The sequence below is a fragment of the Suncus etruscus genome, chromosome 18 (assembly GCF_024139225.1).
Source record: "Suncus etruscus isolate mSunEtr1 chromosome 18, mSunEtr1.pri.cur, whole genome shotgun sequence".
Classification (NCBI taxonomy): Eukaryota; Metazoa; Chordata; class Mammalia; order Eulipotyphla; family Soricidae; genus Suncus; species Suncus etruscus.
In genome coordinates this window covers 4487144-4514663 of record NC_064865.1, presented here as the reverse complement: position 1 = coordinate 4514663, position 27520 = coordinate 4487144, and the positions used below count along the sequence as shown (strand labels likewise).

The following is a 27520-nucleotide window of genomic DNA, read 5'->3' as shown; positions in this document are numbered from 1 at the left end:
AAATGCGAATATAATTATTTTAATAGAAGGAATGCTGGTGATACAGTATTATAGATTTAATTTAGTTCTTTTTCTAATAAGTCAACAGAAATCAAGAAAATGCAGATACCTAGTAGCATCATGTTAATATTTGAAGTTGTTTAAAATCCTAGTAGATGAATTTGAAATTAATATGTAGTGAAACATTTTTTTTTTTAGGTCACACCCGGCAGTGCTCAGGGGTTACTCCTGGCTGTCTGCTCAGAAATAGCTCCTGGCAGGCACGGGGGACCATATGGGACACCGGGATTCGAACCAACCATATTTTTTAATTTTTCCATAATATTCCTTATCTTTTGGCAAAAAATATGATTAAACAAATTAGCTTACTTGTCTCATCACCTTGAATTAGTAACCATAGATAGTATCTAAGTTATGCTTCCAACTCAGTATTGTCAAGTAGATGGGCATACCATCTGGTTAACAAGCAGAATTTCTTGAGAGATTTTTAACAGGGTTCTAAACCAAAATTAATATATTTGGGGAAGATGAAAAGTAGACTTTCCATTGTCTATATGTGAGAATGAATAAAACTGAATTCAGTTTGCAGGAGGTAATAATGGCATAGGAATAAAAGACTTCCCCTCCTACCACAACTGCTGGATGCTGAACATTCTTGATGTCACTCTCTTATATTTCCACTTGAGTTTCCTTGGGAAAATTTGCTCTAGATTTTATATGCAGCTAAATCTTTGCATTTATTTACATAGAAGGTTCGAATATGCTGTTACATTACAGGCATCTGTTACATCTCTTTTAATCATATTCTTATCTTGGAAGGTAATGAATGAACAAGAGTCTTCAATGGCTACCGATAACTGAATTTATTCTGTATATATTCAGCTGAAACAAAGTACTTAGAACGAGAGTCAGAAAAGTTCTCAGAAATGAAGCAAAAAAATATATGCGCTTCTGGTACTAAATGAGGGGTTAAAATAACTTAAGTCATATTACTAGAACTTATTTGATACGCTACTTAGGCTGTTGTTCAAATGAAATTGAAAGGTTTGCTCTAGATAAGATTCCTATTTGACTTTTTTCCAATATTGTTGAAATAATAATTATCACAGTAAGAGACAGTGAAGGAATTTAGATTTATGCCTTACATCTGTCCCAGTTCCATTCATTTCAATTCAAACCCAATTCAGTCCCTAGCACCATGTGGCTTCCTGAGCATCACACAAACAAACCAGGTCATTCCAAGCACCACTGAACTTAAGCAGAATCACATCCTTAGGCTCTTGCATAGAACTGTAGGCCCATTTGGCCAAGACTTACTGCAGTGGATTGTCAGTTTCCTATAGACCACTTAGAAGTGACTAAAAAATTATCATCAATATGTGTTTTGTATTTCCAATATTTTTAAAGTCTACTTTGAATATTTAGCAAATATAATTCCTTTTAAGATTTTTTAAAATTATTTTACTAATTTATAAGTTTAAAATATATGCACAAGGCACTAAAATATATTTTAGCATTTTGCTAGTTTTGTTTTATGGGTCCACACCTAACTATGCTCAGGGCTTACTCTACCAGTGGTCCTCAAACTATGGCCCGCGGGCCACATATTGTATTTGTATCTGTTTTGTTTCTTCATTGCAAAATAAGATATATGCAGTGTGCATAAGAATTTGTTCATAAGTTTTGTTTTTACTATAGTCAGACTCTCCAATGGTCTGAGGGACAGTGAACTGGCCCCCTGTTTAAAAAGTTTGAGGACCCCTGCTAGACTCTTTGTTTAGATACTACTCTTGTGTTTGGTGAATCATATATGGTGCTAGAGATCAAACTGAGTCAGCTACATGCAAGACAAGTTCTTACTCTACTATCTTTCTAAGACCCTTATAAGTATATTTTAAAAGTAAGAAGCACAGTGAAAAATGTCTCCTTTAACCCACTACTAGCTATTTGTTTATTTTTCTGTTGCATATGTAATGTCATATATAATTTTATACATATGTAATATATCTATAGGCTAACCTTTTAGAGAAGTCTCTGGGCTAAAGATAGTTGTGCAGAGGCTAGAAACTAAGTACAACTTTCACACAACCCAGATTCGATCTCTGGCACCCCATCCAGTCTCCCAAGTGTCACCAAGAGTGATCAATGAGGGCAGAGATAGCATAATCCCAGGGTACTGACAGGTATGGCCCAAAAAAACTAGAACAGTTAACTTTCTTTTCATTATATTTGATTTTGGCAAAGTATTATCTATAGAAGTTTACTAGTTACATCTCTGAAAGAAATTTGAGAGTGGTAATATTTGTAATTATGAAAAAATAAACATAGTAGTATATGAATAACTTCTAGAATATAGTGATAGTAATATAAAAGTTATTTATTTCTCTTGATTAATGAATTTTTACTTTCTTTTTGTTTTAATTTTATTGAAACCATTGTGATTTACAAAGTCCTTCATAGTTGGTTTCAGACATAAAATGAAGTCAGGGCAAATACCACCACCAGTCTCTACCTTCCTCCACCAGTATTCCCCAAGTGCATCATCCCATTCCACTCCCTTGCCCTCACAGCCTGCCAGTATAATAGGCCTATTTGAAGTTTAGATTGTTAGAATTTGGGTCTCTTGATTGCATTTTAGTTGACTTTGGTTTGCATATTTAGTTTGTTCTTTTTTTTCTCACTACCAATGCGCCTGAGACTGCGCCCTGGCCCCATTCCTTTCATATTTGTGTTTCTCCTCTCCACTCAGTTTCTTTTCTTCTCATTATACTCTGGAGCCAAGGATGTTTGAAACAACTCTCACTTAAACCATTGCATTTCTTCATGCAGTTATTCTAAATACCACATATAAGTGACATAATTATGTATTTATCTTTCTTCTTCTGACTTACTTCATTTAACATATCTTCCAATTTCATCCAAATTGCTGCAAATTGCATGATTGCATCATTTCTTAGAGCTATGTAGTATTAAATCATACATATGTACCACATCTTTATGATCTACTTGTTTGTTGTTGGGCATCTATCTTGATTCTATGTCTTGGCTATTATACTGAGAGTTGCAATGAACAGTGATGTGCATATATCCTTTGGATGAATATTTTTCTATACTGGGGATAGAAATCCTCAAAAGAGGGATTGCTTGGTCATATGGCAGCTCAATTTTGAGTTTATTGAGAATCTTCCATAGGAATTGGACTAGGAAATATTCCCACCAACAGTGGATGTGAGAGCCTTTCTCACCACATCCCATCAACAGAGATTGTTCCCAATGTTTTTGATATGTGCCTTCCTCACTGATGTAAGATGATATCTCATTGTTGTCTTAATTGGATTTCCTTAATGATATTGATGCTGCGCACTTTTATGTGCCTATTAGCTATCTGTTGGTCTTCCTTAGAGAAGTGTCTGTTCATTTCCTCTTCTCATTTTTGATGAGGTTTTAAGGTTTTGTGGAATTAAACTTTATGAATATGTTTTATATTCTAGATATTAAACCTTTATCTGATGTGTTGATGGCAAAAATTTTCTCCCATTCATTTGCCAGTCTTCAAATTTTAGCCCTTTTTTGCCATACAGAAACTTTTAAATGTGATGTAGTCCCATTTGTTCAGGTTTGATGCTATAGCTCTTGCCATTGGCAACCTATCATCTAAGATTTCTTTGAGGTCTAAGTCTTGGAGTGTTCTTCCTATGTTTTCCTTAGTGAACTTTATGGATTCATGTCTAATCTCAAAGTTTTTGGTCCACTTTGAATTGACTTTTTTGTAAGGTGTTAGACATAGATCAATTTTAATTTCTTAAACATGGTTATCCAATTATTCTAATACCATTTAATGATTTTGTTTTTATTCCATTTCAAATTATTGGCTTCTTTGTCATATATTAATTGACCATATACTTGGAGGTTTGTCACTGGATATTTTATTCTGACCCATTAGTCTGAAAGTCTTTGTTCCAATACCATGCTGTTTTGATCACTTTGACTTTGTAGTAGAACTTCAAATTAGGTAATGAGATACCTCCCACTTTCTTGTTTATCTATGTGCATTTGGCTATCCTAGGTCTATATGGTTCCACACTAACTTTATAATTTATTAGTCTAATACCTCGAAGAATGTTGCCTGAATTTGAATCCATTGAATGTATGCAGTAGTTTAGGTAAGATGGGCACTTTCATGTTTTTTTTAAATCATGATTTTTTAAATCCATGAGTATGGAATGTTTTGCTATTTCCTTGGGTCTTCTGCAGTTTTTTTCTGAAGTGTTTTTGAAGTTTTTATGATATAGGTCTCTCCCCTCTCTTGTTAGGTTGATTCCTAGGGACTTGATAATTTTGGACGCTATTCTAAATGGGATTCTTTTATCTATTTCTCCTCTGAGTTGTTACTTATATAAAAGAATGCAGCTGTCTTTTGGGATTGGCTTTGTAGCTGGTCACTTTGCTGTATTGTTTTATTGTTTCTAGGAGCTTTCGTGGACTCTTTAGGATCTTCAATGTATATCATCATGTCATCTGCAAATAGAGATAGTTTGACTTTCTCTTTCCCTATTTGAATTCCTTTGATTTCCTTCTCTTATGCGATTGCTATTGCTAGGATTTCTAACCCTATATTGAAAAAGAGTGGAGACAAGTGGACATCTTTGCCTGGTGCCTGACCTTAGTACAAATGCTTTTAGTTTTTTGCCATTAAGAATAATGTTGACCGTGGGATTTTCATAGATAGCTATTACAACTTGAGGAAGATTGCTTCTACACCTATTTTGCAGAGGGTTTTCATCATCAATGGGTGTTGGATTTTGTCAGATGCTTTCTCTGCATCGATTGATAAAATCATGTGGTTTTTATCCTTCCTTTTACTGATATGATGTATGAAGTTGATTGATTTGCATATATTGAACCATGCTTGCATCCCTGGGATGAAACTCACTTGGTCATGGTGTATAATCTTTTTGATGTATTGTTGGATTCCATTTCCTAAGATTTTGTTAAGGGTATTTGCAGCAGTGTTCATCAGTGAGATTGGTCTGTAGTTTTCTTTTTCGGTAGTATCTCTGTCAGCTTTGGGAATAAGCATGATGTTAGCTTCATAGAAGGTATAAATTCTTAAGTAGTTCTCATCTAACAACTGGTATGTTCTATACTTTAAATTATCTTAAGAATTCAAGAATATAGAACTTCCATTTTTAGTTTTTAATTTGAATCATAAACCACTGCTGTATATAATCACATGGTGTCATGCTCCTGAGTCATGATGCTCCTATTGAAACATTTTTGTTGTTGTTTTGTTTTTATTTGTTTTGGATTTGTTTGAGGGGTTTGTTTGGGGGAGGGAGCTACACCTGTCATTGTTCAGGGATCACTCCTCAAAGGCTTGAGTGATATGGAATGTTGGAAATCAAATTGGTTAGCCACGTGCAAAGCAAGCATCTTATCTGCTATACTGTAGGTCCAGTCCCATTTTTAATTTTTCTTAAATCATATTATATACAATCATTATTCCCTGAGTTGGTATCTTCTCATGTCCTTTGCTGCTTTCAAATCTGACTTTTTCAGATGAATCAGAAAAATAGAGTTTTTGTTTTTATTTTGTTTTGCCCTGAGCATACCTAGACATTATCAAAATGATGTTTTGTAAGTCTTCAGTTTCTTAGTAAAAAAAAAAAAATTAAAATTTTGCATCTTTAACTTTGAAATTGATTATATTCAAAGTTACTTTAGAAATACATCCAAGAAGTTCCCAAGAAGCATTGATGATAATAAATATTGAGGTGTTTTTTTTTCTAAATAACTTCCTATGGTTCTTTCAGCAAGTTCCTGTGACACTTTTCATCTCATGCAAGTGGCTCAATCCAACTGTACCTTGACATGTAGTCGAAGGTGAAATATTGTTAGCATAAAAATCGCATTTTGTTGGTCCACTCAGAAGGAGTCATGTAAAAGTCATCTTTGATTTGTTCATGGAATTTTTTTTCAGATAGTATATGGCAGCAGTGCTATGCATCCTAAGGGCTGGAAAGCCATCCATTTTATGGAAGTTTATTTTCATATTTTATACACTGTAGTTCTGTTGTGTGTTTTTGATTTAGTCACAATTTATATGTTTTTCTGTTGCAGAGCAGTGCAGCCTGTGGTGTCGAGACTCACAGCGATGCCATCCAGCCCTGCCACATCAGAGAGGCGATTCGACGCTACGGCCACAAGATTGGCCCCCTCTCCCCATTCACAGTACGTAATAACAGAGTTATAAAAAAGTTATATTTATAATCTGAAAGAATTTTGATTTTCAAGTGGTCAAATGAAGAAGCAATGGAATTGTTGAAAGCAATTTGTGGTGACTATAATTTTGTTGTATAAAAGTGGCATAATCCACTTGGGAAATAAAGTTAGTCATTTTTGTCTCTTAGGAGGGACAGGTTTTTTTTCCCCTACAAAATATTATTTTCTTTCAATCACAAAATATACTTTTTTTGTTGAGGCTTATATTTTCTAATTTTCAAAGCTTGTTTATAAAACGTTTTTGTCAAATTATATGTATCCAAATATTGCTCGAAGCACTTTATATTTAAAATTGGTTAGATTGGCAATACCACTTCTATCAGATGCCCTACTCCTAAACATACTTGGAGTTGGAAGAAGAAGAAATGATTTCTGTAGTAGCTTTGAAGTAGGCTGAAATGCAGACAGTCTTTCACATCTTCAAATGGTTTTAAAGCTTATAATCATGGTTTGTTGTTTTTGGGTTTGTTTAATAGAGAATTAAAGACTTTATTTCAACAGCCTGAAGAAAGTGTGTGTGTGTTTGTGTGTGTGTGTGTGTCAATTAAATGCTCATCTTGTGGCTTTTTTCATCTTTATATATGTTAATAAAACTTTCTCCAAATCCTCCTTTGTTTACATGCAATTAATTGGATATTCAGAAAGTGAGATTTAATTGATATTACTGAACAACAGTAATATTTACCATTTAAAAGATGTTCACTTTGCCATAAAGTATTAAAAGAGTTCCATTTAACATTATTCATATTTAAGTAGGTACAATATAATTTTGGTTTTTCCTTAGACTGGATTATTTTTCTGTTTTCTGATGAAGTAATAATGATTTCTTCTAAATTATATCATCTTTTCCCTGATTTTGGATTTTGTTCTCAGTAAATATTGTTAATTGTGTAGCTTCTTATAGTGACAGGAAAAATATGTCAGGCATTATTATCTATATTCCAGAAACTTTGAATTGGTTATGTTTGTTGTAATATTTAACAATTAAAATGAATATATCATACATATTGTGTTGCTGATTAAAGCAGTATATCCATTTACATGCATGTTTCAAGATTATTATAACGCAATTTAGAAGAATGAAATAATGAAATCATGTTTCGTTTTTTTCTACGTGATAGATGAAATTATTTTAATCAATAAACTAAAAGGAAAGTGAGATTTAGAAAATATCAGCTGATTGGAAGAATTTTAAAACTATGAATTTTAAAGAATATACTTAGGACAAAGATTAAAAATATGGTCATAACTCAATTAAAAGTTAAGCCAAATAATAACTAGTATGTTAAGGCACTGGGGTAGAGGAACAAAGAAGACATGTTTGACAATAATATTGAAGTAGAGGCTGTAAGAGGAAACAAATTCTGGGGCAGCAGCCTAGAATAGTAACCAAAAGTAATCCATAAAATTTCATAAAGAAAATATGCATCTCATACAACAGGAAAATCTAATCATGAAGCCTGCCATATTTCCTCAAAAGGGAGTCATGATGGCTGCCTTACCCTTAAATTATTTTTATGGTTACTTATTAAAGGGAATGAGTATGCCCAACTGTGCTCAGGACTTACTCCAGGCTTTGTGCTCAGAGAACACTCCTGGTGCTCAGGGACTATATATCGTGCCTAGAATCAAACCAGGATCAGAGTTAGTTATGCTGAAGACAAGTACCTTCTTCTCTTTACTATCTCTCTGGTTCCTTGAAGGTGTTTGTTTTGCTGAGGCTTTTCTGTTTTTTCTATTTGTTTTGTTTTGCAATCTAAAAAGTCAAATACTTCTGATTGTGATTTTTTTAAATATTCTTAGGATATTTTGTAATAAGTGTATATGTTGAAAAAATTTAAAAAAAAAAAAAGAAAAGTTTTGTGTTTGTGATCAGCCTTTATGATTTAGAGCATCTTTTTTTCCTTGAGAAAAACAACCAAAGAAATAGTAACCCGGTGCATTGGTTTTCATGAGAGAGATGGTCAGGCAGGCTTTATCTAGGGCCTCAATGTTTATAAGCAGTGGTTACCTGCTCTGGAGCTCAATCCCAGCTCTCTTTGGGAAAGTGCTTGAAATGGCTACAAAACTAGGTCTATAATTTTGCAAGACAGAGAAAGGAAACAGCTCTCTGCATATGATGACATAATCCTGTGTATGATGCCTACATCTATTTTAGTTTCTCCTGAGTGACATTTGCAGGAGAAAAATATGTAAACTCCCAGACCTTGCATATCATATGGTGATTTTTCATTGAAATAGAATAGTGAAACAATAAAATTACTTACTTAAATGTTCTCATTAACCTAAATTATATTTTAAATACATCCTAGAAACAAGTCACCTCAGTATATTCTCAACTCTCTCAAATTCTGAGATAAAGCATCGTGTTTTAAAGCTGCCTAAGACTTGAAATTTAATTAGTCTCAGTCTCAGAGAAGCTTTGCAGTGTTCCCAAGGGCACCTCATAAAGTGAGTGACAGGGCTTTCTGGAATCTGCCTGACTCCCCTCTGCCAGTATTGCCATTGACTTTACTGCGTGCCAGGGATGCTCATAGCATTGGTGACTCAGGAATGTTCACAATAGAAGAATAAGGCATCTGAAAGATGAAATTTAATCCTTTTAAGGATTAATTCTCAAGTCCTTTAAGAATTTCTCATATTAAACTTTTAAACACTAAAGTGGCATAGCAGATTGCTTTGACTATTTTCATCTAGGATTTCACATTCATGAATAATTCTTATGTCATGAGCGCATTATATCTGCATTTTATATATTTTCCCTGGAAAATTAGATGTCACTATATAGTAGAATAATTTTCAAATGTAAACACCAAGGAAAAAGTAAGAATTCTCGAACATTTTTATTCTTACTAGTAAAAAGTACCTCTAATTTTTTAGAAGTACTTAGATCCATGTTTTGTAGATTGGAGCCAAGAACCTTCTTATAGTTGCTAGGTCAATGGTTTTTGGGAATAAATAGTGATTGTGTCATATGTTTATTATATGACTGCCTAAGAGTAAGTATTCCCTAGGAAAATAATGGAAAATATGCTGTTGTTTTAAAATTTTATAATAGATTGAAATAAAATTCCGGTTATAAATTAATAAAATTATGTAAAATTACATTTTCTTATGTCAAAATGTTGAACATCAAATTTTATATCAGCTAATACAGCATTTAATTTAGGATTAATCATTAAGAGAATGTTTGTCACCCTCTCCTGAGTGTAAAGCTGGCTTTAAACGCTGCTCTTGATGATCACCCGTGCCTTCTTTCAGTTGTTATGAAGGAAAGGGTGTAGTCTCAGTGGAAAAATAAAAAAGAGTGAATGTTTGAAATATGTAAATAAAGAAGTCGAAGGAGGAGCTGGGAAAACAGTACACTGGGTAAAGTGCTTGCCATGAACATTGTCTACTCAGGTTTGATTGCAGCATCCCATATGGTCCCCTGAGCACTCTTGTTCTCTGGGATCTACATTAATCTCAACTTCCTCCCTGTAGACTAATCTCTAATTTCAATTCCTAAGTGATTTTATTTTCTGGAAATGAGAAATAGCATTTCTTGAACTACACTTTGCAAAAGACCACTGTTCCAAGTGGTATTAAAATATTTTCCACAAGAAAAAGTCTTATTCAACGAAACCTTTTTTTTTTTTTAATTGTGTATCTAGAGTAGCTACTCTTAAAATCCCATCCAGTAAGAATAGTGAGTGTTGGGCCTTTGTGGAATAGCACCTGTCAGGTTTATATGAGACCTAGTAGCTCTCAAGCCTGGAGACCCAAGAATCACCTGTTGAATCACCAGTAGTGGTTCCATTTTCTCCCACATGCAACAACCACTTGATGTGCCCCTCCAAAAAAATATGAGAAGACACTTTCTTCTTTTTTTGGGGGGGGGGGTCACACCCGGCAGCGCCCAGGGGTTACTCCTGACTCTATGCTCAGAAATCACTCCTTGCAGGCTCGAGGGACAATATGGGATGCTGGGATACGAACCAACATAGGTCCTAATTGGCTGCTTGCAAGGCAAATGTCCTACCGCTGTGCTATCTCTCTGGCCCCAGAAGACACTTTCATATCAAGGTATAGGTGAAAGTTCTAGTATTCGAGATATCACAACACCCAAATACATTGTACACAGGAATACAGTTGTCTCGGTTTTAAAGAGAAACAGTTAAGAATTTTTTCTGCTTAAACGTTGTTTTATTGAAAATATATATTGTTCACTTTTCTAAATTGTTACTATTTAGAAGAAATAAATATATAAAATTTCTTGTCTAGTGGCTGTTTTCATGGTTTTCTGGAAGTAAAAATTGAATCCTATGTGGTGGTGCTTAGGGGCTACACCTGGCGTGATGCTCTTGGATTAGAATCATTGCCATAGCCAAAGCTGCATGCAGGCAAGTGCCTTAACTTCTAGGACTATTTCTCTGGCTCTGGAAAATATCTGTAAGGTATCTCAGAACATTATAAGCTCTTCAAAGTCATAAGAAAATGTATTACTTGAAGACTCTTACCTAAGAGATATTTGCTTCAATTCTCAGGGTTAGATTTCTTTTACCTTGTCTGTTGAGTTCAAATTACCAGTACTTTGGCAGGGGAGGCACTTATCAAGCAGTGCTCAGGAGATCCGAGGACCCTCCTGGCAATACTCTGCCCAGCTGAGGTTCACTTCCCTCACCAGTAACCCTCATGCCACCAGTAGATCCCAGGAGGCAATGCCATTTCAGGAATGCATACAAGACATGTGCTCCAGTGCTTTGACTTGTCTTCTTAGTCCTACTGGTGCTTTCTGTTTCCTTAATTTGCTGTTACCACCATATAGTAAGCCTGTATGAGTTGGCTCAGTCGTGTTATGTTAGTAAGTAGTTAGTTGATATTTCAAGTTAAATGGCCTAAAACAACCAATGAATTTATTATTCATTTTGTTTATAAGGATTTATCCAATTTAAAAAATCCTGGTATTCATAGCTAGTTTGACTATAAAATAAGCATTTTTTACTTTTTACTTTTTAAACATATTTTCTCTTTTCTATTAGCAGGAAAGTTCAGCATAGAATTTACTTACCAAGATAATATGCTTGCAGTTTGATTGGGGTTATTTTAAATATTTAAAAAGTAAAACTAGCCAAAATTTCAAGAAATAACTCTCTAATGAAAGCATTTGCAAGAAGTTCAAGTATAAAATACAAGATGACAGCTTTTATTTTGAGTAGCACAAAAGTTATTAAATGGACATTCCAATCAGCCATCTATTAGGTCCCTAAATAATCCTAGAAAGTATCCTATTATTTGCAGGGGCATAGTTTGAAAACGGGTGATATGGAAGTAGTTATGTAGAAATGAAAAGTGATCACCCTAATCAGCCCTATATATTTCCTTCGAGTTTGTATTTTCAAAGTCTCTTTAAATTTGAAGTAGTTCAAGAAGTTAATGAATCTCTGGTCATTGTATAAAACAAACTCTCTTGGAGAAGAAAGGAAGAATTTGAACATGGAGTGCAAGGAAGGAATAGTTGTGACAAGAAAAGCTTTTTGAGCAGAAGACTATGAAAGGAACAAATCTGGAGATTTTAATATATTATTATATTTCCACTTTTTGAAATATTTTGAGGAAATGGAGATAGAATGGAAAAATGTTTTGAGTAGCTCCCAAAAGGAAAGTTTTTTATTTTCAGAAAAGCACAGGATCACTTTAACTCATAAATTTCTGAAAACAGAGAAGGATTAGGTGACGACTACTAAATTCGGTAGAGATGCTTCAGAACTCAAAAACTGTTCTAAAAATAGCAAGAAATTTGTTTAAGGAGATTGTAACTATTCACCTAACCATGAAAATTAGTACATTAAGTTGGTCTTATTTATTTGGCAGGAAAAAAAATACTCTTTACATTTTTGTTATTATTTTAGATGGCTATTAGGAAAAAAGAGCACATTTAAGATAGTTTCATGATTTACCACAATAGAAACATCCAGCATTCGTAGGCATGTTTCAAGGGAAGCAATTGTGTACTCCTTTATTAATAATGTGACAAAAGTACCCCTTAAACAACCTTCATGAGAGTCTGTTGAACTGGCAATGATTTATTTTTGATTATGTCTTAAACAGTGTCACGTACTAGTCACACAAACATAATTATTGAACTACCATTTAATTTACGGATAGAGTTACAAAGTTAATCCCACAACATAATAAGGAGATTGTTTTCAATAGGAAATTTACACCTTCCCAGCCTGAACCTGATATGTTCTTCTTATTTGCCCATATATAAGTCTGTATTTAAGGTAGAAAAAAGTGTGCAGGAAAAAAATAATTATGCTCTGTTTTTCTGGCTGGTGTTTTAATTATTATTTGATTTAAACCAAATCCTCTAGGCTATGTGTGCACAGATCAAATCTTCCACCCCACACACCACCTCTGTATGACCCCAAACTGTGAGAAGAGAAAATCCATAGCCCATATGTCAGTCAGATGTTAATTCTTACTCTGGCACCTGGGTAGGCTCTCCCACCTGACATAGTACACTTGCAGTTCTGGGCATCTAACCAAAATGTGAAGTAGATGCTCCAGATCTAGAAATATTTTGACTGATTACTTGGCAGAGGCCATGAGGGCAGAAGCCAGTGTCAGGCTTTGGATTTGCCAGGTGTAAGGAAGGACAAGCAGTAGAGCGAGCAGCTATGTCCATGGGGGAACTACCCACAAAGGGAGTATATTTGAGTCTCCAGAAACTCACAACCTGGCCTACAGATTCCTGTCAATTCCAATTCAAACATTTGTGCAGATTTTATAGTTTCCAGTAGAGAAGTTAGAGGCTATATATCTGGCTTCGATTTAATTCGAATACCTGGTCTAACCTAAAACATCCATGACTATATAATCAAGTAAGTGCCTAATTACTTAAGTTAATGTTGACAAGCATTCCTCATCCAAGCAAACTGTTGATGATTGTGTGTTTTTGTTTTTTGTTTTGTTTTGTTTTGTTTTAAAAAGGGACTAAAAGGTAAGATTAAAAAAAAATCTTGATAATGTAAGTTTTTCTCTGAAGCCACTGTCTAAATATAAGAATTGATCCTTCTGTGGGTAAATTAACTTTACTTCAGCTTCTGGTGTGAAGCAATATTTTTAACCATCTTGGGTAAAAGGAAGATTAAATAATTAATAAAACAACAAACAAAATTTTTTACTTCTACCAACCTTTCTGTCACTTTTGCTTGAAAAATACCCAAAGCCCATGTATTCTTCATAGAACATATGCATATTTCACATACAGAAGACATCGTTTATTTATGGAGTATGAATTAAGTGTAACCGTGTATCAATCTGTATATTAGAATTTGTATTTATACAACAATACATGAGTTAAAATGATAGAGCCAGAGTTTTCATTCCTGCAGGACCTGAGATTCTTAGAGCTCTGTCTCTATTAATTCAATAAGCATTTACAAATTAGTGTATTGAAATTGGGATTTCATATATATAGACAAGTTATTTATTGGATGTTTCAATATAGTGAAAGATGTCCTTGGGAGAGAGCCAGAAAGATAGTACAGTAGGTAAGGCACTTGCCTGACATTCACCTGACCCAGGTTTAATCCTCAGCAATTCATATGGTCCCCTAAGTACCACTAGGACTAATTACTGATCACAGACCTAGGAATAAGCCTGAGCATAACCAGATGATGTGGTCTAAAATAAATAAATAAATAAATAAATAAATAAAGGTGCTTGGAAGTCTTCCACATGATTGTTTTTGTAATTAGAGGATGGACAAGAGTGGCTCAGACAGTGAGGAGGGCACACTCTGCTTGAAAAAGATTATAATTTGCACTGAATGTGGAGAAATTTTGTGGAGAAAATTTAACTACCTGTGAAATGTTTAGAAAGGACACAAAGCTTCAAAAATAGGATGATGCATTGTAGCAAAGACTGTGAATTCCAAACCTGTTTACCTAGACTTTGTGTCTTAGGCCAGCAATTACAAACAGGTGGAGAAAAATCTAAGGGCTCAGGTCTGATGAGGTTAGGAATAAAAGGAGAAAAACATCAGTGTGTGAAAGCAGGCTGATTGCTCCGGCAAAATTTAACTGCCTGTGAATGTTTAGAGAGGACACAAAAGCATCAAAACTAGGATGATGCATTGTGGCAAAGACTGTGAATTCCAAACCTGTTTACCTAGACTTTGTGTCTTAGATCAGCACTTACCAAATTCTGCTTTGTAGGAACCCTGAATTATTCCTTGACATATTTTGCAAATACCAATATGTGCTCTCTAAATAATACAGATACATTTTATCTCTGATATAACTTGGGTTTTTAATAAGATCTTTAAATTTAGATTTTAAACAACTGGCAAGTGATAACCGGGTAGCTATTTTTAAATATGAACAAGGGGATGATATGAATGGAAGTATTATAGAAAAACAACTTATGTGAAGTCCTAACTTAGGTGAACTGGAGTAAAGGTTCACCTAGTAGATAAAATATAGGCAAAGATACTAAGTAGGTGATGGCTGCAATATTTCAGACAAGAGGTTAGAAAAGTCTCTATAAAGTAGAGGTATTCTGCACAAAGAAAAATATTGTTAAGGGGCCAGAGCGATGGCACAAGTGGTAAGACCGTGGTTCGATCCCCCAGCATCCCATATAGTCCCTCACGCCAGCAGCGATTTCTGAGCCAGGAGTAAACCCCTGAGCTTCACCGGGTGTGGGCAAAAAAGAAAAACAGTGTAAGATATATTTGGCAAAAGGAATAAGTAGAACAAGACCCTAAACTATTCTTTTAGAATAATTTTAAAAGATAACAAGTTTGTAATTAAGGTTATTACATAAAAGTCAGTTAAAAAATATTCTCAAAAATAAAATTAAAGCTTCAATACTTACAAAGAATTTGTAGAAAATACTTACTAGAAAAACATAACTTCAAGAGAATTAATTCCCTGCAGAAGTTGAGGGAAGTCAATGCATCCATCAACTTTAAAAATTAAGATGAGAACAAATTCTGTCCTTTTGCTTAGATTTCTAGGTGTGTTAATATGTAGGACTCGAAAGTCCCCTATTCTGTTAAACTGTTTTGATGAACAAATTGACTTTCTAAGCCTTTAATGAGTTTGGTGGTGATGATGATTGTAATTGAGTTGTTTAATTTTTTCCCATCATTGAAATCATGCCGGCAAAAGTTTTGTGCTAATTTTAAAGCATAATTTTTCTGAACTTTGATTTGTGACTTTTATTCATGTGTAAACTTGTTATCTTCACCACCACCACCCTCCACTCCATAAAGAACCTATATAGAAAATACAACAACATTGACTCAGATATAAAAATTTAGGAAACTGATTGACTATTTTAGTATTTTTTCTTATTTAACAGTAAGCCAGTTCTACTGATTATGGCAGTGTTATAAATGATGTCCCTCTATATATAGTTCATTACCCAAATTATTATTCCTCCTCAGTCAGCTCTTCCAATCTAGAAGACACTCAGCCTCAATTTCAGACTGTTGGCCCTTCCCTGCTAAGCGTCCTTCTTTCAGATTTATGAAAGAAAACATTTCTTTCTGTGAAAGGTTTTTGTCCACCAGCATCTGGAAGTGTTTATTTCAGTGGCATGTAAGCTATCTGTGGATTTAGTTAGCACCAGACCCCCTTTTGTGTATCCCTGCCTTAAAAATTTTATAAATGATCTTATTGAATTTGTGCCAGTGTGCACATGGTTTGGCTGATTGCTGCATATATCCTTTACCTGCCAGTCACCTTTGATTTATGTTCCTTCTGCTAAGCTTTTACCTTCCAAAAATGGTGCCACTGAACTGTCCTCTAAATCATCTTATTGGTTAAATTATTCCAAGATGAGTTGGTATGTTTCTGGTTGCCTATGGACAGATGAATTTATATTTTTCTGCCCTTACCCACTTCAAGTCAAGCCACTTACAGAGGACTGGTCATGTTATATCATCGATCCAAATGAATACCATCTGAAACTCTATGCCAAGGCAAGACCAGAGTGACAGAGAAGTATTCTTTGGCATCAACTTCTCTTATGAGACTTTATTTTGTCAAAAAGAAAAAGACCGTGCCTGGAACTGAATCTCCTATGGGGACTTCATTTCTCAGTAAGGGGAAAATAAAGCCTCTAGAAAGAAAAAAAAAAACAAATTTTATCGAGAAGATAGAGCCTTTGTAGACTTTCCATGGCTTTAATAACTTGTCGGATTTAGGATGTTTCTTGAAGAAAAGCAGGTGATTTGGCAGATATTCAATTGCGGGTTGTGGGGCTAGAAAGATTATACAGGGGTTATGGTGTTTGCCTGCATGTGGCTGACTCTGATTTGCTCCCCTGCAATGCATATGGTCCCCTGAGCATTGCTAAGGATATGACCTCTGAGCACAAAGTCAAGAGTAGAACCAACTCAAAAGAAATAGTGCCCAGGATACAAGAGTCACCCACCGTGTGGGAGAAACTATTCACCCAATACCCATCAGATAAAGGGCTAATATCCAAAATATACAGGGCACTGACAGAACTTTACAAGAAAAAAACATCTAATCCCATAAAAAATGGGGAGAAGAAATGAACAGACACTTTGATAAAAAAAAAAAAAAAAGAAATACAAATGGCCAAAAGGCACATGAAAAAATGCTCCTCATCACTAATCATTAGGGAGATGCAAATCAAAACAACGATGAGATACCATCTCACACCACAGAGATTGGCACACATCACAAAGAATGAGAATAATCGGTGCTGGCGGGGATGTGGGAATGCTGGTGGGAATGCCGCCTAGTCCAACCTCTATGAAAAGCTATATGGAGATTCTTCCAAAAACTGGAAATTGAGCTCCCATTCGACCCAGCTATTTCACTCCTAGGGATATACCCTAGGAACACAAGAATACAATACAAAAACCCCTTCCTCACACCTAGATTTATTGCAGCACTATTCAAAATAGCCAGGCTTTGGAAACAACCAAGATGCCCTTCAACAGACGAATGGCTAAAGAAAATGTGGTACATATACGCAATGGGATATTATGCAGCCGTCAGGAGAGATGAAGTCATGAAATTTTCCTATACATGGATGTACATGGAGTCTATCATGCTGAGTGAAATAACTCAGAGGGAGAGCGAGAGAGACGCAGAATAGCCTCACTCATCTATGGGTTTTAAGAAAAATAAAAGTCATCTTTGCAACAATCCTCAGAGACAATGAGAGGAGGGCTGGAACTTCCAGCTCACTTCATGAAGCTCACCACAAAGAGTGGTTAGTGCAGTTATAGAAATAACTACACTGAGAACTACCATAATCATGTGAATGAATGAGGGAACTGGAAAACCTGTCTAGAGTACAGGTGGGGGTGGGGTGGGATGGAGGAAGATTTGGGACATTGGTGATGGGAATATTTCACTGGTGAAGGGGGGTGTTCTTTACATGACTGAAACCTAATCACAATCATATTTGTAATCAAGATGTTTAAAGAAAAAATGCAAAAAAAAAGTAGAACCAAAAGTAAATTGAAATAAAATAAAATGTTCAATATTTGAACCAGCAATTAAAGACTTGAATTCAAACCCCAACATCACATGTCCTCCACCTAAAGAAGTGCCCATTGTGGCACAGGAGCCCCCAAAGCACCACTGGGTTGTGGAGGTCTCCTCACTGTAGGACCCCCTCAGGTTCACATCCTTGGACCAAACATTGCATTCTTTGACTTTGTTTACCAAGTAATACAGGGCATACTACACAGAGACTCCCATAAAATTGTGGCTATTTGTAGTAATTGTTTTGAGGTGATTTATAAGAGCTATTTTTTTAAATCTAATAAGTGCTGTATCATTTTTAATTTATTTCCTAAATATTTATTAGTCATTTAGGTGGTTATAATATGGAATGCTAACAACCATCCTAATTAGAACTAGACTTAATACTGAAAGTGATTTTGCAAATTGAGCTGCCATTATTGTGCTGATATACACTGCATAATTTGAAAGTGGGTTTCTCTCTGGCATTTGTTCGTTTGTCTAGGGTCATACCTGGTGATGTTAAGGGTCTACTGTCTATGCCCTGGGTCACTGCCTGCAATATTCATAGAACCATGCATTATTGGCAATTAAACTTAGGCCTCCTGTATGCAAGAGATGCATTCAGTCCTTTTTTTAAATTAAATTATAGTACTTTTATTGTCTTTTAATTTAAGCATCATGATTACAATCATGCTTATAGTTGGGCCTCAGTCAAAATAAGAACACCCCCCTTCACCAGTGCAAATTCTCACCATCAGTGCCCCCCTACACCCTCTTTCCCCACCCTCTGCCTATATTTGAGACAGGCATTCTACTTCTCACACTCATCAATATTGTCATGGTAGTTCTTAGTGTAGTCATTTCTCTAACTGCATTCACCACTCTGTGGTAAGCTTCATATAGTGAGCCAGTCCTTTGGCCCTCATCTCTATCATCTCTGGGCATTAGTACAATAATGTCTTTTTTTTTTTTTTCCATTTCCTCCAGGATCTCATGTTTCGTGGCACAGTTTCTCAAAGTAGTTTCTGATTATCCTTTGGATTGCTATATTATCTGTAGTGGCCTCCCCCTTTTCTAATCTGGTTAATTAAGTTTCTCATCGTTTTGTTGTGAATTTTGCTAGTAGTTTTTTCTAAGAACCAACTTTTGCTTTCGTTGATCTTTTGAATTGTTTTTTTGGGTTTCCACTTCATTAATTTCTGTTCTAAGCTTTGTTATTTCCTTCTGCCTACTTATTCTGGGTTCAAAATTTTGTTAATTGTTTTCTAATTTTATAAACTGTGTCATTAAGCTATTTATGTAGGTTCCTTCTTCCTTCCTGATGTGTGCTTGCAACTTTGATTTTGAGTCTGTTTGTTCTGACTATTCAGATTTGTTTCTTGTAGGCAGCAGAACGTTACAATCAGCTTTTTTGATCTATTTTGCCATTCTGTATCTCTTAACCGGTGCATTTGGCTCATTAACATTGAGAGATAATTGTCATGGGATTTAGAGCCATCTTCGTGTGGAAGTTTGATGCGTCTTTAGACCCGTCTTGTTTTGAAGTAGACCTTTCAGCTTATCTTTTAAGGCTGGTTTTGAGTCTGTAAATTTTCTGAGTTGCTGTTTATATGTGAAACTGTGTATACTTTCTTCAAACTTAAAAGTGAGTCTGACTGGGTACATTACTCTAGGCAAAGTATTCATTTCGTTGAGTTTTGTCACTATATCCCACCACTGCCTTCTGGCCTTGAGGGTTTCTTGTGACAGGTCTGCTGTAAATCTTAAAGATGCTCCTTTGAATGTAATTTCCCTTTTTGATCTTGTGGCTTTCAGTATTCTATCCCTATTTATGGGATTCGTCATTGTGACTAGGATGTATTTTGGGGTGCTTTTCTTCGGGCCTCTTTTAGCTGGTATTCTTTGGGCATGCAAGATTTGATTGCATACGGTCTTTAGCTCTGGGAATTTCTCTGTAATGATGTCCTTGACTGTTGGCTCTTCCTGGGGAGTTTCTTTCTGGGTCTCTGGGACTCCAATGATTCTTATGTTGTTTCTGTTGAGTTTATCAAAGACTTCTATTTTCATCTGTTCACATTCTTTGAGGATTTTTTCCATTGTCTGATCATTTGCTTTAAGGTTCTTTCCCAATTGCTTCTGCTTTATGGGGTTGTTCTGCATCTCATCTTACAGCTCTCTTGACTGTCTTCAGCTGCTGTTACTCTGGTGGAGAGTCTTTCCATTGAGGTTTAATTTCATCTACTGAGTTTTTCAGTTCTCTTATTTCAGTTTGGAGTTTTCTGAGTTCTATCTTTGCAGTCTGTTCAACTATAACTATGCTTTTCTTGATTTCTGTGAGTATCTTCCATATATCTACTCTAAACTTATCTGAGGGGCTTAACTAGGTGGCTGGTACTTTTCAGGTCCTCTTCATTCTCTACGCATGGTGTTGTCCTGCGTTGTTTCCCCATTGTGACACTTGTAGAGTGGTTTTTACTATGTGCTATGGTGGAGTTTATGGGCTACTAGAAGATGCAAAGAAGAGCAGCTGCACTACTCTGGCTCCACCCTTATTGGGCAGAGACAGCTTACCCTGTACTGGGTCCTAAAGAGGTTATATTCACTGTCATCCTCTTTGCTGCCTCATGCAAGAAAACAGGCAGGGAGTGAGGCAGCAGCCTTTTCTTTTTTTTTTTTTTTTTTTTTTTTTTTTTTTTTTTGGTTTGGTTTTGGTTTTGGTTTTTGGGCCACACCCAGCATTGCTCAGGGGTTACCCCTGGCTGTCTGCTCAGAAATAGCTCCTGGCAGGCACGGGGGACCATATGGGACACCGGGATTCAAAGCAACCACCTTTGCTCCTGGATCGGCTGCTTGCAAGGCAAACGCCGCTGTGCTATCTCTCCGGGCCCAGCAGCCTTTTCTAATCAAAGTACTTTTATTTGTGAACAGCCCTTGTGTCATTTGGTCTAACCCACTTCGTTTTATCACTCAGCTGCAAGCATCCTCTCAAACCACCCAGCCCAGTCATATGCCACATTCAGTCTTTTGAACTATATCTTCAACCCTAAAATTGGTTTTTAAGTTTTCAGATATATACTTAATCTTTGTTTGAAATAACACCCCAATTTTTATGTTACTTACAATTTTTTAATTTCATTTTTAATTGAATTTAATTTAATTTTTAAATGAAATGGTACAGAAACACTTAAAATGGTTAAATATTAAATATTCAGTATCTCAGTGTGATAATATATAAACTATTGTAAGCTAAGGATAAAACTACATTACCTGAATATGGTGCCATCAATCCTGGAACTTTTTTTTTTTTTTTTTTCAAAAAACTTAATAAACTCATTTATTATCCTAACAATGCATACATTCTACAGAGGTGTTCTCCAAGATAAAAGTTGTCTCAGCTGTGGTTCATATATACATTGTGTAGTCAGTTCTAGTACTAAGAATCAATACTTATAGAAGTGGTATTTTTGGGGCCGGAGAGATAGCATGGAGGTAAGGCATTTGCCTTTCATGCAGGAGGTCATCGGTTCGAATCCCGGCATCCCATATGGTCCCCTGTGCCTGCCAGGAGCAATTTCTGAGCCTGGAGCCAGGAATAACCCCTGAGCACTGCCGGGTGTGACCCAAAAACCACAAAAAAAAAAAAGTGGTATTTTAAGAAAATCAGCACCAGCAATATGAGTATTATATTTCCAATTAACTTTATACATGTAATATTTATGTATATTTAATGTATGTGTATTTAATGTATAAATCTACAACCATGTAGAGTTAATTTTAAAACTGTTGAAGACAGGAGAATTTTTGTCAGTAGTGTCTTGTGTGGCTCCTATTTAACATTCTATAATCTTTAGGGGCTTTTAATTAGATCATTTGTATGTGCATCAGAACAATCATTTATAAAAGTAATTTTTAGTATTAGTAATAGCACTTGAGAGTTTCTGGCCCAGTGCCTAAAATATGCAGTGTGCTTCAAAAAAATTCATACAGGCTTTTATTACATCATTATTTTGTGCTTTTTTATATTTTAATAATAATACTTCTATTTTTTTATAATAATTTTATTTAAACACCTTGGTTACAAACATGATTGTGGTTGGGTTTCAGTCATATAAGATGACACCCCCATCACCAGTGTAACAATCCCATCACCATTGACCCAAATATCCCTCCTCCCCTCCCCGGCACCACCTGTACTCTAGACAGGCTTTCTATTTCCCTCATATATTCTCATTGTTAGGAAAGTTCTCAATGTAGTTATTTCTATAACTAAACTCGTCACTCTTTGTGCTAAGGTTCATGAGGTCAGCTGTAACATCCAGCCTTCTCCTCTTTTGTCTCTGAAAATTGTTGAGACATATCTTTCATTTTTCTTAAAACCCATAGATGAGTGAGACCATTCTCCATCTTTGTCTTTCTCTCTGACTTATTTCACTCAGCATAATAGATTCCATGTATATCCATGTATAGGAAAATTTCATAACTTCATCTCTCCTGACGGCTGCATAATATTCCATTGTGTATATGTACCACAGTTTCTTTAGCCATTCGTCTGTTGAGGGGATCTTGGTTATTTCCAGAGTCTTGCTATGGTAAATAGTGCTGCAATAAATATAGGTGTAAGGAAGGGGTTTTTATATTGTATTTTTCTGTTCCTAGGGTATATTCCTAGGAGTGGTATAGCTGGATCGTATGGGAGCTCAATTTCCAGTTTGGGGAGGAATCTCCATATCGCTCTCCAGAAAGGTTGAACTAGTCAGTATTCCCACAAGCAGTGGATAAGAGTTTCTGTCTCACCGCATCCCCGCCAACACTGCTTCTTCTCATTCTTTGTGATGTGTGCCAATGTCTGTGGTGTGAGGTGGTACCTCAGAGTTGTTTTGATTTTCATCTCCCTGATGATTAGTCATGTGGAGCATTTTTTCATGTGCCTTTTGGTCATTTGTATTTCTTCTTTATCAAAGTGTCTGTTCATTTCTTCTCCCCATTTTTGATGGGATTAGATTTTTTTTTCTTGTTGAGTTCTGTCAGTACCCTTATATTTTGGATATTACCTCCTTATCTGATGGGTATTGGGTGAATAGTTTCTCCCACTCAGTGGGTGGCTCTTGTATCCTGGGCACTATTTCCTTCCAGGTGCACAAGCTTCTCAGCTTAATATATTCCCATCTGTTAATCTCTGCTTTCACTTGCTTGGAGAATGCCGTTTCCTCCTTGAAGATGTCTTTAGTCTCAATGTCATGGAGTGTTATACCTACATGTTGTTATATATAACTTATGGTTTCAGGTCTGATATTGAGGTCTTTAATCCATTTGGATTTTAACTTTATACATGATGTTAGCTGGGGGTCTAAGTTCACTTTTTTGCAAGTGGCTAGCCAGTTGTGCCAACACCACTTGTTGAAGAGGCTTTCTTTGCTCCATTTAGGACTTCTTGCTCCTTTATCAAAGATTAGATGATTGTATGTCTGGGGAACATTCTCTGAGTACTCAAGTCTATCCCACTGATTTGAGGGTCTGTCTTTATTCCAATACCATGCTATTTTGATAACTATTGCTTTGTAATACTGTTCAAAGTTGAAGAAAGTAATGCCTCCCATATTCTTTTTCCCAATAATTGCTTTGGCTATTCTAGGGTGTTTATTGTTCCAAATGAATTTTAAAAGTGCCTGATCCACTTCTTTGAAGAATGTCATGGGTATCTTTAGAGGGATCGCATTAAATCTGTACAATGCTTTGGGGTGTGTTGCCATTTTAATAATATTAATCCTGCTAATCCATAAGGAAGGTATGTATTTCCATTTCCATGTGACCTCTCTTATTTCTTGGAGCAGAGTTTTAGTTTTCTTTGTATAGGTCCTTCACATCTTTAGTCAAGTTGACTCCAAGATATTTGAGTTTGTGTGACAATAATGTGAATGGGGTTGTTTTCTTAATGTCCATTTCTTCTCTATTATTATTGGTGTATAGAAAGGCCATTTATTTTTGTGTGTTAATTTTGTAGCCTGCCACCTTGTTATATGAGACTATTGTTTCTAGAAGCTTTTTTATAGAGACTTTAGGGTTTTCTAAGTAGAGTATCAGGTCATCTACAAACAGGGATAGCTTGACTTCTTCCTTTCCTATCTTGATGCCTGTGGTACCTGTTTCTTGCCTGATCTCAAGGTCTTCCAGTACTATGTTGAATAGGAGTGGTGAGAGAGGACAGACTTGCCTTGTGCCAGAATTAAGAGGGAAGGCTTTTAGTTTTTCCCCATTGAGAATAATATTTGCCACTGGCTTGTGGTAGATGACTTTAAATATATTCAGAAAGGTTCCTTCCATTCCCATCTTGCTGAGAGTTTTGATCAAGAATGGGTATTGGACCTTATCAAATGCTTTCTCTGCGTCTATTGATATGATCATGTGATTTTTATTTTTCTTGTTGTTGATGTTGTGTATTATGTTGATAGATTTACAGATGTTAAGCCATCCTTGTATTTCTGGGATGAAACCTACTTGATCGTAGTGAATGATCTTCTTAATGAGGCATTGAATCCTATTTGCCAGGATTTTGTTGAGGATCTTTGCATCTGTGCTCATCAGGGATATTGGTCTGTAATTTTCTTTTTTGGAACCATCTCTGTCTGGTTTAGGTATCAAGGTGATGTTGGCTTCATAAAAGCTATTTGGAAGTGTTCCCGTTTTTCGATTTCATGGAAGAGTTTTGCCAGGATTGGTAGTAGTTCCTCTTAGAAGGTTTGAAAGAATTCATTAATGAATCCATCTGGGCCTGGGCTTTTGTTTTTGGGCAGACATTTGATTACATTGATGGGGTTGTTTAGATACATTACATCCTCTTTATTCAACCGTAGGAGGTTATGAGTCCAAGAATTTATCCATTTCTTCCAGATTCTCATTTTTAGTGGCATAGAGTTTCTCAAAGTAGTTTCTGATTATCCTTTGAATCTCTGCAATATCAGTAGTGATCTCCCCTTTTTCATTTTTAATACGAGTTATCAAGTTTTTCTCTCTCTCTCTTTCTTTGTTAGCTTTGCTAATAGTCTATCAATCTTGTTTATTTTTTTCAAAGAACCAACTTCTGCTTTCGTTGATCTTTCGGATTGTGTTTTGGGTTTCCACTTCATTGATTTCTGCTCTCAGCTTTGTTATTTCCTTCTGTCTCCCTATTTTTGGGTCCTTTTGTTGAGCACTTTCTAATTCTATGAGCTGCGTCATTAAGCTATTCAGGTAGGCCCCTTCTTCCTTCCTGATGTGTGCTTGCAAAGCTATAAATTTTCCTCTCAGTACTGCTTTTGCTGTGTCCCATAAGTTCTGATAGTTTGTGTCTTTATTATCCTTTGTTTCCAGGAAAGTTTTGATTTCCTCTTTGATTTCATCTCGGAGCTATTGGTTATTCAGTATGAGGCTGTTTAACTTTCAGGTGTTAAAGTTTTTCTTCTGTGTCGCTTTGGAATTCACATATAATTTCAGAGCCTTGTGGTCAGCGAAGGTTGCCTGAAAAATTTCTATCTTCTTGATATTATGGAGGTATGTTTTATGTGCCAGCATGTAGTCTATCCTGGAGATTGTCCCATGTACATTGAAGAAAAATGTGTATCCAGGTTTCTGGGGATGGAGTGTCCTATATATATCTACTAGGCCTCTTTCTTCCATTTCTCTTCTCAGGTCTAGTATATTCTTGTTGGGTTTCAGTCTGGTTCACCTATCCAGTGTTGACAAAGCCGTGTTGAGGTCCCCCACAATTATTGTGTTGTTATTGATATTATTTTTCAGATTTGTCAACAATTGTATTAATATTTTGTTGGACCCTCATTCTGTGAGTATATGTTTAGGAGAGTGATTTCTTCCTGCTCTATTTCTTCCTGTCCCTTGATTAATATAAAATGTCCATCTTTGTCCCTTACAACTTTTCTGAGTATAAAGTTTGTATCATCTAATATTAGTATGGCCACTCCAGCTTTTTTATGGGTGTTGCTTGCCTTTTATTTTGAGTCTATGTTTGTTCTGACTATTCAGGTGCATTTCTTGTAGGCAGCAGAAGGTTGGATTGAATTTTTTTGATCCATTTAGCCACTCTGTCTCTTAACTGGTGTATTTAGTCCATTGACATTGAGAGAAAGAATTGTCCTGGGATTTAATGCCATCTTTATATCAAAAGTTGGTGTGTCTTTTGGTCAGTCTTGTCTTAAAGTAGGTCTTTCAGTTTTTCTCTTAAGAATGGTTTTGAGTCTGTAAAGTTTCTGAGCTGTTGTCTGTCTGTGAAACCATGTATTCTTCCGTCAAACCAGAAAGTAAGATTTGCTGGATACAGTATTTTAGGCGAAGCATTTATTTCATTGAGTTTTGTCACTATGTCCCACCACTGCTTTCTGGCCTTGAGTGTTTCTGGTGACAGGTCTGCTGTAAATCTCAAGGATGTTCCCTTGAATGTAATTTCCCTTTTTGATCTTGCTGCTTTCAGAATTCTGTCTCTATCTGTGGGATTCATCATTGTGACTAGGATGTGTCTTGGGGTATTTTTTCTGGGGTCTCTATTGGATGGTACTCATTGGGCATGCAGGATTTGATCGCATATATTCTTTAGCTCTGGAAGTCTCTCTTTAATGATGTTCTTGACCGTTGATTCTTCCTGGAAATTTTCTTCCTGGGTGTCTGGGACTCCAATGATTCTTAAGTTATTTCTGTTGAGCTTATCATAGACTTCTATTTTTATCTGTTCACATTCTTTGAATAATTTTTCCATTGTTTGTTTATTTGCTTTAAGTTTTTTTTTCCAATCTCTCCCGCTGTATGGAGTTGTTATTTATCTCATCTTGCACAGCATTAATTCTATTCTCAGCTTCTGTTGCCCTGTTGGAGAGCTTATCCATTTTGTCATTCAATTCGTTTACTGAGTTTTTCAGGCCTGTTATTTGACCTGTTATTTCAGTTTGGAGTTTTCTGATTTCTGTCTTCATATTTTCTTGGTTCTTATTAGTGGTCTGTTCAACTTGATCCATGGTTTCTTTGAGTTCTTTGAGCATCTTCAATATTTCTTGTCTAAACTCCTTATCTGAGAGATTGATTGTTGGTTGGCTGTTTTCTGATCATCAGAATTGTCATCTTCATTATGTCTGATGCTGGCCTGTGTTGTTTCCCCATTGTCATACTTGTACTGTGGGTTTTTCTACGTGTTGTGGTGGTATTCATTGGCTAAATGATGTGCATGTCCACACTCCTCTGGCCCTGCCCTTTCTGGGTGGGTCGACTCGCCTCCAAGGAAGGGGAGCCCTTCGTGGATGAAGCCTCACACAGGATCAAATCTTAGGCCCGAGCATGCAGCAAAGAAGACAGTCCGGAGAGAAATGCTGGGCTTCAGTGATCCAGCACAGTTCCTAGTGTGATTTTTTTCTTTTTGTTGCAGTGGCGTTCTTTCATCAGAAAGAGCGCACCGCAGCAAAGCGAAGCAGAGCAAAGTGCTCTTCTGGAGCCTCTTGGAGAGCTATTTTTCTGGGCCCTTTTTGGCACACTCCCAAGAGGTTCAGGAGACAGGACAGTGGAAAAACACGCAGAGGCAACACTCACAGTTTCTCACAGTCGGGCCCCACTGGGCCGGCGTAGACTTTCACAGCCTGACATCACAACCAGGGGACCTGCCTTTCTATAGAATACTGCGGATAGCCAGTTTTCATGGTCGAACACAGTTCCTTGGCATTCCAGCCCTTTGATGAGCCTCTGGGAGAGCTATTTTTTGG

The 27520-nt window shown here is 36.0% G+C and overlaps 1 protein-coding gene across 1 annotated transcript in view; it reads left to right on the top strand.

Moving 5' to 3' along the window:
- SUPT3H (SPT3 homolog, SAGA and STAGA complex component) overlaps positions 1-27520 on the top strand; it is a 507641-nt gene that overhangs the window by 313895 nt on the left and 166226 nt on the right. The window contains exon 11 of the mRNA XM_049765516.1: positions 6121-6231. Coding sequence (XP_049621473.1) covers positions 6121-6231 — 111 coding nt within the window. The remainder of the gene's footprint in view (positions 1-6120; positions 6232-27520) is intronic.